Source organism: Lethenteron reissneri, chromosome 3 (assembly GCF_015708825.2).
Source record: "Lethenteron reissneri isolate LAM-NWPU_2019-01 chromosome 3, ASM1570882v1, whole genome shotgun sequence".
NCBI lineage: Eukaryota > Metazoa > Chordata > Hyperoartia > Petromyzontiformes > Petromyzontidae > Lethenteron > Lethenteron reissneri.
The window spans coordinates 7,526,327-7,539,876 of NC_083781.1; the positions used below are offsets into that span (position 1 = coordinate 7,526,327).

Sequence of the window (13,550 nt, forward strand, 5' to 3'; positions counted from 1 at the left end):
AAAATGTAGGGTAAAGGTAGGCTCGTTGCTTTTGACCTTTTACCTTACCTTGCTAAAGTTAAACGGCAAGGGTAGAGTGATTGTATTGTGGTAGGGTAAAAGGTAGGGTAAAGGTAGGCTAGTTTTTTTATCTTTTACTTGACCTTGCCTAGGCCTCGTCACTCCTGTCCACGCGGTGACGTCGCCACGCGCACCTCCAGCCTTGTGACGTCACGCGCAGCTCCTCCCCCCCCACCCCGCAGTGATGTCACGCGCGCAGAGACACCCCCCCCCACACACACCCCATCGCACGCGCCGCGTGACGTCACGCGCAGTCCCAAGCGCCGCGTGACGTCACGCTCCCGACAACCATGGCCACCGGCGGCAGCAGCTAGGAGGAGAAGGCTCAGGGTGAACGTTTCAATCCGCCGCATCCGCCGCGTTCGCGCGCCTCAGCCGCCAACATTTCGAGCGGAACATATCCCGCACAAGTCCCCGCGCTCGCCGGCGCCAATATTTCTGCGATCCCGCGCAAGACGTGAGTAGGGTCGCGGTTGAAAGGCTCGACTTCGCGCGGGGCGTTCTGTTGCTCGGGTGGGTACGTTTGTTGACATTAAGCCACCATTGTCCCCGCAGCTCGGCGAGCGCCACGGCGACCCGGCCTCGTACCATGGAGTTGCGCATCGGCAATAAGTACCGGCTGGGCCGCAAAATCGGCAGCGGCTCCTTCGGCGACATCTACCTGGGTGAGTTTCCCCGAGTGCCCCGGCCTGCCTCGCCTCTGCCGGTGTATGAGGTCCCTTGGTCGGTAGCCCGGCTAGGAAAGTAGCTTGTGCGCGCAGGCTGATCGTGCGCTACTAGGCCGCGGCGCTACTCTCGGTATCGCGGTAAGCCGTAGCCCTTTGGGCGGCTTCGCTGCGATCCGCAGGGCGGGAGAGACCCCACGCGTTCGTGGGACCCCACAGCTCCAGGGGAGGGGAGAGAGGAGGGGAGGGAGATTGCCTTCTTGCTTCGAGGTAACTCGAGTCGGGATGGTCCGGACCTGGGCACCGCCCTGTGAACGTGGAATGCGGGTCATCTGGCGCGGATGACTCGACGCCCGAGCGGGCAGGGCCAGGCTTGGGCAGGACAAAAGGAGGGCAAGTTTGGGCAGGGCTCTAAGATAGCAATCGCAGGATAAGCCGCCGGGGCAAGGCTTTGTTGATCAGGGAAAGGCTGGTGGCATGTTAAGAGACAGCAGGAACGGGTATAGGGCAGGGCAGACGGGCCATGCCCCCCCCCCCTGGCAGCTGGCGGCTGGCCGCGCTGAGTGACAGCAGCAGGAGTCACACCGCCTGGCTCGGGCCCAACAGGCGAACGGGGAGACGGGGCCGACCACCCGCCCTCCCTCCCGTCCGTGTTACTTCGCAAAACTCGTGCCCTTCGCTTGCCGACGGCTCGGTCAGTCGTCCCCAGATGCCCCGTATTGGAGTTGGGAACCCCCAGGGACCCTAACAGCAACTCGATGAGTTTCAGCTTGGGTCGATACTCTTTTACCACTTGCACTTCGTGTGTCCATGGGCTACCTGGTTGGCAGCAGAGAGGGCAGTGCAGTAAAAATATAGATTTTTTTATTCTGTGATTTTCCTTCTTGATCGTGACTAGCGTGGTGCGATGTGGTCGTATGGAACCCATCGACCCGCTGGGTGGGGAGCAGTCCTCATTCAAGAGTGAATTGACAAATTTGCTCTCCTTAAACATGTTTACCCAGATAAGGTCTTGCTAAACTGACACTCAAGGATATCTTCATGTGTGGCATCTGAATCGTAAACACGTTCAAAACTAGAAATCCCATGACTCCCTTGAAAAACAGACTCGGACTCTTGGTGATAAGGGACTTTATAGATTGAGTCGGGGTAGATTGAGTCAGGGTGTAGTCTGTATGTAGGACCACCGTCGACTCTCCACAGCATTAGTAAATACAGATTTTTGGCTCGTAACCTTCCAATTGTGACTCATTGCCGCGTTTAGAACGTTTGGGAAGTACCCGGGAAATGGCAGTCCGACAATTAATTCTTAAATCTCTCTGTGCGGAGCTTTGAGTATTAACCCATAGTATGCATGGTCGGTGTGCTCCGGTTTCCTCCGACATTAATCAAAATTCTTTTTTCTCATGCCATTGGCCAAACATCCCAATGTATAAATACCCTCCTGAAAGTCCTTTGAGACTCAGTGATGGTATAGGGCTTTGTTATTGGGGCCTCATTGTGCGGTAGTTAGCACGCTGAGTTATGAACCCAGCCACAGCTAATACGAGTGGCAAGTGATATCTGAACTGGCCCTGTCACCCCTCTTACCAAGCCATCACTGAATAGTGTGGTGAAGTATAGTAACAAAAAAAAACCTTGACCATTGTTGGGTTAAGAATGGGTGGAATGTCTTAAATATATCTAAAAAATATATAATTAGCATCATCAGCTTTTCGTTCAATGCTTCTTTTGGGGTGTAAATAAAGCATCGATGTATTGATTGGCAATGCGTAATCAAGTGCCTGTTGTAGAAATGCATCAGCCCCTCCCCCCGCGCAGAGCATGCGGTGATGTTACAGCACAGCAGTGATGGAGAGCCTTGTACAACAGGCATAGCGGCGTCACCCACTGGCAGCAGCAGCACACGGCACTGGACTGTATTCCAGTGTTCCGGTGACCACCAACCCTGCCGCCCCACCCGCCAGGCGTTCCTTGGAGAGAGGAAGTCTGCAGCCCCAGCCCCATCTCTTTGTTTCTGTCTCCTTGGCGTCGCCGTGTGTTCAGTTCAGCAATAACAACAACAAATGTCCCATAGCGAGTAAGATAATCGGGCCGAGCTGCGAGTGAGTGAGCGAGTGTGTGTGTGTGTGAAGCGACAGCCTCGGGGCGGTGGAGGAATGTGAGCCCTGACTTGTGAAGGACGGCGAGGGCTGCGATGTTTTTACAAGTACCCCCAACCCCCTCCCAACCTCATACCTCCTCCACCGAGTGCATCTGTCCCCAAAGATGTTTTTTTTTATGAACACAGTTGCTGAGCCAAGGTCCAGTACATCGAGCGGCAGTGATCAACAATGGCTCAAAGTTGCAATCGATAAGAGTTCACATTTTTTTGAATTGAGCAAGATTATAAAAGCTTGGAAATGAGACAATGGGACAGTATTCCAAAGTGGAGCTGTGCAAGGCAAGAAGCAGAAGGAAAATTGAGGTGTCATGCATGTTGTGTGGTGAGTGGGTGAGTCAGTGTTGTGGTAATAGCTAGTGTAGTGGTTTTAGCGCTCTGCGCTACGAACCTGGCGAACCGAGTTCCATTCTCGCTCAGGGCCAACACCGGTGACAATTATCTAAACCATTCTTTGGCCTGCCCTATGTCAACTCAGCCTCAAATGAGTACCTAGTGCGTTGTTTGAACATTGCCACTATGGAGACAAAGGCGGTTGGGCGTGTGTGCCGTACAGGCCTTCATAGGTGTTTGCTCATAGCACTTGTCCCAATAGTCTGTTAAGGCTGTATGGGGATTTATTTTTATTTTTGTGACCTGTAGTGTGGTGGTTGAAGGCTGGATGATGAGATGAAACTGTCAGTGTCTAGTAGCCCGAGTCCTCAATATGGGTGGATGAATCTGTGAGTGAAGTTCACGTGAACAGGAACCATGGTAGTAGCGGAATAATAGTTATAAGGAGGCAACTCGCCATTGTTAAGTGGGCGACTGGATTGAAGGGGGTGCTCGCTTTTGTACTGCTAAGTTAAAGTTTTGTTGTTTTGGAATGAACGGAAGGTTTTTGACAGAATAAAAAGGGATAAAATCTCGTTGCGAAACCTTAGGTTTGTAAGGCCATTCTCTTGTACAGTCGTTCAAACCATTGGGTTTTTTATTGTAGCTTTACAGTTGAGCTGTAAGGCTCTAGCTTTTGCAGATCCCGCAAGTTAGTAAACACTTATCCGGTGTTTGAAATAACTCGTGACTTAAAGGTGATGTTGCATTGTATACCCGGAAAGCACACGTTCCCCACGTAAGTGTCAAAGTCCTCTTCATCAACTAGGTCAATCCACTGCTGGGTGAAGTCCTCTCCGACCCACTGCTGCCTGCACATCTCACAATCCTGCAATACAACAATCCATCCAGAACCTGCACGCAAACCGATCACGTTCCATCTCCTCAGGATGTCCTCTTGGACGTGTTCTATTCCTATTCTACACCATCGTCCTTGGTCACTTCTAGCCGTGGTGTCTCCTGCTTAAGCCCACTTTTCCTAATGGATTGGATGAGGTCAAAGTTGGAGGGGATATTACCCAAGAACCCCACTCTTATCTGGAGCGTTTGGAGTGAAACACTGTTACACGTACGGTGAGTGTTTTCAAACAATCCTTGGCCTTATGCCCCACTTCCCTAGGGACCTGAGTTAGATCCCAGCCGTCACTAGCAAGTGACATATCTTAGCGGATCCTAGTGCCCCCACCTTCGCCAATCTGCACTGACCAGCTTGGTGAAGTGTTGTCAAGCAATGCCGTAGATGGGCACGTTGTGGGGAGGCCTTCCTCTAGCAGTGGATTGATTAAAGGGTTTCATAGAGATAATCTGTAGGCAGAGCAGAATGGGAACACGAGGGTGGTGACTGGAGGGATCTCGTTAGCGCGGGGGGGGGGGGGCAGGAGGGATTTCCACACACTCCACTCGTCTCTTATGACCTGCCCACTCAGGCTTGTGCTTATTGGTTGTGGTCATGTAGGTGGTGGCAGTTATTGAAGCGGTGGGGATTCTGGTGGTGATGGTGGTTGTGGTGGTAGTGATGATGGTTGTGGGTGTGATGGTGTTAGCAGTTGTGGTTTTTTTATACGCATAGTTCTTTCGGTAAAGTCACGTAGGTAAAAAATGAAAATAAAATTAATAAAAATAAAACAATAAAAATCACGACGTTTCGTAGTTTGTTGTTCACTTGATGCAGCAATTCTGGCTGACGGTCCCACCTGATGACGGAGACTTGTGTTGCCTCCGAAACGTGATTTTTATTGTTTTATTTTTATTAATTGTAATTTCATTTTTTACCTACGTGACTACTGAAAGAACTAAGAGTATGAATCCTTGCAGTCACCAAAGCTTCAAATCTAGAATTAAGTTGTGCTTTTGTTGTTATTTTCGGTGATCGAAACACTCAACTCCTTTTTTCCTGTGCAGCATGTGGTTGTGCGTTGTATGGCCATGGGCAGGTGCACGGTTCAAGCTCCCTCCATCCCACGCAATCCCTCTCCACCTCTTCACCTTCCAACATGGCACTCCACACGAGGGTTTTTAATTTTATACGCAGTTGCCAAGCATGCGCTGAAGCACCCATAACGTAAAGTGGTAGGCAACAAAAAGGTGCGAGCAAAGTTGTAATAGATAAGTGTAACACCTCTCTTGCATTGAGTGAGGTTATAAGAGCTTGTGTAAAGAAACGATGGGGAAGGAAATGCAAAGTAGAGCAGTGGAAAGGAAGAAGCAGAAAGAGAAGTGAGGTGACATGTATTGCAATGGTTGGAACGGCGGTTCCTCTTGCCTTTCTTCCTTGGCAGTGTTTTTTCAGTGACAATCACCGGTTGCGTTTTAATGTGACGCGCTGTTGTGGTTACCACGGGTCGTTAGGCAGCGTCTGGATTACAGAGGTTTTTGCTCATCGCTTGCCCCTCACCCTGGGCCTGGCTACTTAAATCACAGGCGGGCCATTCGTCACGTGAATGGAAATGGCCGAGTCGGGCAGGCGGCTTTGTGAGGCTCATTTTAACAGCGGTCGTGGGAATTGAGCAGCAGAATTACGTAATACTGGGTCGATGGTCCTGGCACGGATTCATTCCCAGTCTCGTCACAAACGCTGACCGCCTCTCCATTTCATATAACGTGGGGTTTGCCGCCAGCATTTTTTTGTATTTCATTTTTGGGTTGGGCCACTTAATGTTCTGGCCAAATAAGACTCTCCTCCACCTGACATAAACTAATTTAAGAAATTAGATGGATCTGATTTATAAATTTGGTTTGCGGGAATTATTCTTGAACTTACCGGTGATTTGAAACAAAAATATTAAGCTTTTGTACACGGGACAGTTTCAAAGTGTTGGGTTTTGGAGGGTCTCACAATAAACATTTGGCCAGATCATGGCTTTTCAGTTCACATTTTTAGTTTAAAAAGTGCCATCGACTTTTAATGAATGTTATCAGTGATATTGATCAGATGGGTAAAAATGCACACATCCTTCCAAAATGCACTTATCGCCACTTGTACATATTTTGTGGACTGTCCAATAAATCCATTTACATAACAGTGGTTGGGTTTGGATTTAAAATTAGGAACATTAAATCCATTCCATCCAATCACAGACGCTTAAATATACAATCAGGACGCTACCAAAGAGCGTCAATCACAGCGCACGCCTGCTCCAGTGCAAAAATTGCGGTGTGAGAAATACTAACATTTTCTCAAATTACTTGAACAAAAATAGTACAAACGTGATTTAAATAAGTTGGGGGGGTGTCTTAATAGAATCGCGGGTTGGGTAAAAGTAGTTTGTGCTGCACTCACGAGACCCCCTCTGTGCATGCCTGTACGTGCTCGCATGTGTGCGTGTGCACGCTCGTAAGTGTGTTCTCATGTCCGTGTGTGTGTGCATGCACGTGTGTGTGTAGGCACCAACATCGCGACGGGTGAGGAGGTGGCCATCAAGCTAGAGTGCGTGAAGACCAAGCACCCTCAATTGCACATTGAGAGCAAGATCTACAAGCTGCTGCAGGGCGGGGGTGAGGCTGCCTCACTCATTTGCTTACTCCTCCCTCACTCTCTGGCTGTGTGCGCGTACCAGAGGTCGCAACCGGGTACCCGATACCCGTACCCTACCCGATACCCGGCTACCCGTACCCGGCCGGGTACGGGTACCCGTTTGCGACCCTGGTGCGGCCGGGTACGGGTAGGCCGTGAGTCACTGGTGAGTAACCGTTTGTCACTCATTTCCCAACGTCTTGTCTCTTCTCACAATTCAAGTTCCTAGAATCAACCCACCCGCGCCTGCAACATGGCTTCATCCCAGAGGGCGCAATCAGGTACCCGATACCCGTACCCTACCCGTACCCGGCCGGGTACGGGTAGGGTACGGGTACGGGTAGCGTACGGGTACCCATACCTGGCCGGGTACGGGTACCCGTTTGCGACCCTGGTGCGGCCGGGTATGGGTAAGGAATCAAAACCCGTTTGCGACCTCTGGCGCGTACACATGTTATACCCGTCAACCCATACGGTTTACCAATATTCTTGTACAGGTCCATATCGCATACAGCTGTTTTAATATGGGCATTTTTTTTGTTTGTCTTTGTGTTTTTCCGCTTGTGATGGGACATTGTAGGATGAATGTTGAGATTTATAAGGGCACTGGGTGACCAATTTAGGTCTGAATTGGTCTGTAATAAGGTTGGCAATGATAAGGGGTTGACAGGTATGACATGTACACGACCTGTTACGGTTGTGTGATTTAGGGGTCCATTTTCTCGTATTAGATTTTTAGGCCTAAATTTTAATTCCATTTCGTATTTTTTTGCATTTAAACTTGGAAAATGTAATTAACAATGTGTGCTACATTCTTGTCATTGAACGTAAAATAAGTCAAATGGTTAACATAATGTTACATCAGTTTCACAGTAATTTGTAAGCAAATGTGGTATTGCTTAAAAATGATTGCATCATTTCGGCACATGGTGCTACTTGGTAAGAGAAGCACGGAAGTGATGCGTTTGAAATTAAATAACTTCCTGTGCTGTCATTTTCGAATCAAAGCTCGATTTTCTTATTTTTGGATCGATCCCACCAGCTAGGCAGGGGCGGGTCCACGGAGGATGCCCACGGCTCACCGTGGCGAGTGCCATATTGACGTTGATCTGAGGTTGGATTCGGAGCGAGTGGAGGGGTCGATGTATTGGGGTGACGAGGCCTCGATCACGTCTGTGTGCGAGGAGGAGTCTGACGGTGGCATTTGAATAAGCTGTGTGCTGTATCCAGTAACGCCACCTCATACTCTTGCTTGTCCCCTCCTCCCCGTGCAGTCGGCATCCCCGTGATCAAGTGGTGTGGTGCGGAGGGCGACTACAATGTGATGGTGATGGAGCTGCTAGGCCCTAGCATGGAGGACCTCTTCAACTTCTGCTCCCGCAAGTTCAGCCTGAAGACCGTGCTGCTGCTCGCGGACCAGATGGTGAGGGCCCGCGCCGACACTTCACGTGTAACGGATTCACGCGACGGCTCCTGTCGGTAGGAATCGTGACTCGATTAGCGAATCGAATAGTTGCCCCGCATGAGGAGAATTCATTGAGCGATGGGGGCAGTGGGGCAAGGCGGTAAACTCTTACTGACCAGGCCCAAGCTTGCCCGTTGCCTGGCGTTCGTCGCCGTGAATTTAAAATGTTGGGGTTAATTTGGCGAGGTCATCGTTGCTCGATGGGTGACGAGGTTTGTTGGAGCACGACGCGATGGTTCGCTGACGGCACTGGCCTCTCGATTCCCGTCGCGTGCAGATCAGCCGCATCGAGTACCTGCACTCGAAGAACTTCATCCACCGTGACATCAAGCCCGACAACTTCCTTATGGGCCTGGGCAAAAAGGGCAACCTCGTCTACATCATCGACCTGGGCCTGGCGAAGAAGTACCGCGACTCACGCACCCACCAGCACATCCCCTACCGCGAGAACAAAAACCTGACTGGCACGGCGCGATACGCCTCCATCAACACCCACCTGGGCATCGGTGCGGCACTGCACATCCATCGGCGCCACGTTCGGTTCTGTTTTCTTGTTGCGCACGAAGGCAGCGGCAATGTGTTGGGTCCCCTGTGCTCAGTGCCAGACCCGTTTGTGTTCATTTTGCTTGTCCCCATGCTCAAGTGTCTGTGTGCGCATGCCTGCGCTTTTGCTCCACAGAGCAGAGCCGGCGGGACGATCTGGAGTCCCTGGGCTACGTGCTCATGTACTTCAACCTGGGCTCGCTGCCCTGGCAGGGCCTCAAGGCGGCCACAAAGCGCCAGAAATACGAGCGCATCAGCGAGAAAAAGATGTCGACGCCGATCGAGATGCTCTGCAAGACTTACCCCTGTGAGCGGCCCGCACGCCCCGCACGCCCCGCCTCGCGCGCGCATCTTGCCCACGGCGGCCGCGATTGACGCGCTCCCCCCGCATGGCAATCATCGCCCACCGCTGTCCCTTGTGGGCACCCTGTGACCCTGTGCTGCTCTGTCACCCCCACCGCTCGTAGCCGAGTTTGCGACGTACCTCAACTTCTGCCGCTCACTGCGATTCGACGACAAGCCTGACTACTCGTACCTGCGACAGCTCTTCCGCAACCTGTTCCACCGGCAGGGCTTCTCCTACGACTACGTGTTCGACTGGAACACGCTCAAGTTTGTAAGGACGCCGCACCCCTGAGTGCCCACACCCCCAGGCCAGGTTATATCGCAATGCGCTAACTACTGCGCCACCTCTCTCTCTATGACGCGTCTCCGTGGACTAAGGTGACTTTCGGCGTTAGTATGCTGTATATTCTCCCTCCCCTTGTTCTGCAGAGCTTGATGATCAATTGTGAGTAAGTTTGGAGTTTTATGTTTAAGGTACACGGATAATTTTTGTTGTACGTTTAGTTACGTTCATTTCCACTTATTTATGGATTGTCTGTGTTTGTACACTAAACTATTTGTTATTTGACCAGGTAAGGCCCACTGAGCTATATAGCCCTTTCTCAGAAGCAACCTGGCACAAATGATAGCTTAACAAAGTGGTGTATCACTCTTAAACGCACGTTGATTGTAAATGTGGAGGGAAAAACTGGAGGACCTGGAGAAAAAGCCACTCGACCACAGGGAGAGCATGCAAACTCCAAATATACAGGCGTCGTGGAGTGGTTTGTGCCCTGCACTACGAACTACCCGAGTTAGATTCCTGCTCAAGGTCAATAACTGGCAAATATTTTAATTGGTCCTTGGTTTCTTCCCTAGGTCATCTCGGCCTTAAATGAGGACCCTGTGTGGTGTGTAAGCAACAGCACCGGGCATGGTGTTGGCCACCCACCCCCTTGACCTGTCGGCCGTCAAAGGCGCTCATCAACAGCACTTGCCCTGACAATATGTGTTAATGCTTTCCGGATGATCTTTGTCATTGTGCTTCAGGGAGGCAGTCGTGCCGGGCAGGAGGAGGCCGGGCGAGAGCGGCGTGAGCGGGAGGAGCGACTCAATGGCACGCACGCCCACGTGCCGACACGCGCGTTGCCCGGCTCGGCCGCTGGCAGAATCCGGCAGGATCACGCCGCCATGCCAGCTCCCCTCTCTCCCACACACCAGCCTCCCGGCAAGCCTCGCACACTCGGCTCACTCGCCCACACTCCTACAGACTCCTCAAACACTCCCATGTCTCCCACACACCAGCCGCCCGGCATTTTCTCCCACTCTCACACACACTACTTGCTCGCCAACACTCCTACAGACTCCTCAAACACTCCCATGTCTGCCACACACTCACACACTCTATTCACAAATACTCCTGCTAGCTATCGCTCTTCTCTGACTTGTACAGCACTCGCTAACACTCATATGACACTACTCTCTAACGTTTACATTTCCAGAGCACAGCTTTCAATAATTCTTGTCTCTCACTGCGTCCTCCACAGGTGCTTGTGAGCGCTCACCTGTGCACGTGTGTATGTGTGTACATGTGTCCTAATGCGCGTGTGCGCGCGCGCGTGTGTGTGTAGGGGTGGTGGGTACCCGTCCATCCGTGCGCCCCGAGCAGGACCGCAAGGTGAGCTGCGTCTGCACCGCGCCGCGCCCGTCAACCGATCCTCCTCCGACCTGACGGGCGGGCAGGAGCCCCTCCCCCGCGTCGCCTCCAAGGCAAGGCCTCCCCCCATACACAAATCCACATGACCCTGAGCTGTATCCATGGTCCTCTTAACCCTACTCCTCTTACATAGTTCCACCTCGACACCCACCCCCCACCCCCTGTGAATGTGGAGAGAGAGAAACTGTCTGGCTCTGGTGGCCACATCTCCTCCTCACTCCTACCCCTCCTCCTCGTCCCTGCTCCTCGCCCCTACCCCTCCTCGCTCCCCCCTCCTCCTCGCTTCTCGCTCCACCGTCCTCTATGAGGAGTGCGTTGCTGAAAATGGAGACTTGTGATTCTGCACCGGCGGAGATGGAGATTGTCGATGGGTATCGTGGCGTGCGGGGAGATTGATGGTGGTGAGCGAGTGAAGAAACGCCGTGGTGCGCGTGCGTGCTCATGTGTGCGTTGTGCGTGCGTGCGCGTAAGGGAATTGACGGTGCTGTCTCTTCCCTGTCACTGCGCTGGCCTCTCGTCGGGATAGTACTGTAGCTCACTGCCGCCTGCCACTGAGCGACTGCGCCACTATGCCAAACGGACACGCGTTGGCGCGTTCATGACGGTAACTCACCCCGGCCAGCGCCTCCGCCCTCGCCGAACAAACCCCTCTCCAGAACAACGCCCCTCGCCCCAAATAACACCGGCCGGGCCCTTCCCCTCAAGTGGTGGCAGTTTGTTAACGAAATGGATAAAGTCTGAGGGTTAAAAGTGGTGGCCCGTCAAATGAGTGTTGAGGCAGTGGTCATCTTCTTTGAGCCAGTGGTGGAAATTCACTTGACCTTTGGCAGGGGCGAGTCTCTCTCCTAGGATGACCGCTGTTGATCTCCCCACAAAGTGGTATTAATTTTATTGACCCCGGAAGGATGGGCCGAGTCGAGCCCCAACCAGGATTTGAACCAGTGACCTTCCGATTGCCGAGCCACTGTCGTTCTCCCGGCGAGCACCCGGCCGGATTTATGAAATAGGTGACAAAAACGTTCGTGGACGGAGCGCGTTGATCTCGGTCACCGGGTGTTGGGGCGAGGCGTCGCTGCTCCTGAAACGCGCTATCGCTTTCCAGAAACACGTCACCTCCCACGTCGGTAAGAACGACCCGGTGACCACGAGGAGCTCTCGTTAGGCAATCGGCCACCAAGGTGGGCAGCGATTGGAGTGGGCCAGCTACTCACTTCCCCCCACTCCCCCACGGGCTTTGTTGTGGGTTGAGGTTGTAGGTGGTTTAACCGTTTGCTCTGGCTTCAGCTGCTGCTCTTCCAAGCAAACGCTCCCTGCCTCCCTTCCCCCACCACTCCCCCCCCCCCCCAGCTGCTGCCGCTCGCGCTCTCCGTCGGTCCCTTTCCCCAACATTTTATCTGAAATAAAATAAATAAGCAGACAACATGAGGCCTCCTCCTTCACATTCCGTCCCTCCACTCAAAAAATGTAATTCTTTGTACGCATCACATCAGCATTCTATATCAGCATTCTATAAGTGCATCTCTGGACTGGTAGCAACATTCATATCAACATTCAGTGTCTGAGTCGGGCTTGCTTTTGAAACTCGATGGCGAACTGCCAGATGTTTATCGCCAGCGATTCCTCTCATGTGTCCTATTTCACGCAAAACTATAATAGACAACACAGAATAATCATTAACATAATTGCAGACATGTAATTTACGATAAATAAGAATTGTCGGGGGGGGGGGGGGGCGGTGGGGCGTGGTGCCAAAATGGGGATGCAGCCGAGAGCGATTGTTGTCTCGGCCACTCACGCTGGCTCCGCCAGCTACCTCCCCGCCCCACTCCCGTACCCCCTCCGGAGGCATCTGACGGGGGTGTGTGCAGGAGGAGGTGGAGGATTGTGGGGGGGGGGTGTGGGGAGGTACAGACCCCGGTTGGCTCTGGGTGGGACGAGGGGGGGGCTGCGACCCGGCTCCACCTTGGATTTCTGGACACGCGCGTCGCAGTTTTGATAACGCGCATAAACCCTCGCATTTCATGGTGCTTAGACGCGTGCTGCGTTTTTCATTTTCTCTATTGACCAACGTCAGGAGCGGCCGCGGCTATATCCATACAGCAAATTTATTTTTCAAATTATTTTTTTTATATATCTTCGCCCCAGGAGGCAGATTTATTTTTTGGCTTCATAATCTGGCGGTGTGCGGCGTGCGGCGTGCGGTGCGTGCATGAGCGAGCGGCAGTGCAGTGCGAGGCTGGGGCCCGGCATGCAGGACTGCATGCGAGCACCAGGTGGCAGTGCAGGCTGAGCATGTCGCAGGCTGTCAGGCGGCGTGGCTTGCTGGGTACATTATACGGATGTTAAAATAATCAAAACCGATAACCATCTTCAGAATACGTTCACAGTTCTGACAAACCGGTTCCAGTGGGTTGATGGCAACGGTTGCCGCCGATTGGCAGGGCGGCATGAGTCACCGCTTGGCGCATTGGCCCTCGCTTTTTCAGTCACACGAGGTGCGGGTGCAACCCTGCGGTTGCTCGCTTGCTCGCACCACTGATGGCAGAAGGACTTCCATGAGAGGGAGCCGTGTAGGGTTTTTGCTGTCCTCTTCCACGCTGACCGGATGTCTTGGAAGAGGTGGGCGCACCCACCACGTGCGGCCTGCCCAGCGACAGGTTCGCTTGAAAAGGGAAAATTGTTGGGTTCGTCGCTGAACGTTTTTGTACGCCTGCGGTCGACTGGTCGTA

General features: G+C 52.5%; 1 protein-coding gene across 1 annotated transcript; it reads left to right on the forward strand.

Annotated features, from left to right (window-relative positions):
* The first annotated feature begins 313 nt into the window (after positions 1-313).
* On the forward strand, positions 314-10,874 carry LOC133345818 (casein kinase I-like). Its single transcript, XM_061556824.1, has 9 exons — positions 314-517; positions 616-725; positions 6,643-6,753; positions 8,047-8,195; positions 8,515-8,743; positions 8,917-9,087; positions 9,248-9,396; positions 10,155-10,332; positions 10,736-10,874. The coding sequence occupies exons 2-9, from the start codon at positions 650-652 to the stop codon at positions 10,834-10,836; spliced, it is 1,164 nt and encodes a 387-aa protein (XP_061412808.1). The 5' UTR covers positions 314-517; positions 616-649; the 3' UTR covers positions 10,837-10,874.
* The last annotated feature ends 2,676 nt before the right edge of the window (positions 10,875-13,550 follow it).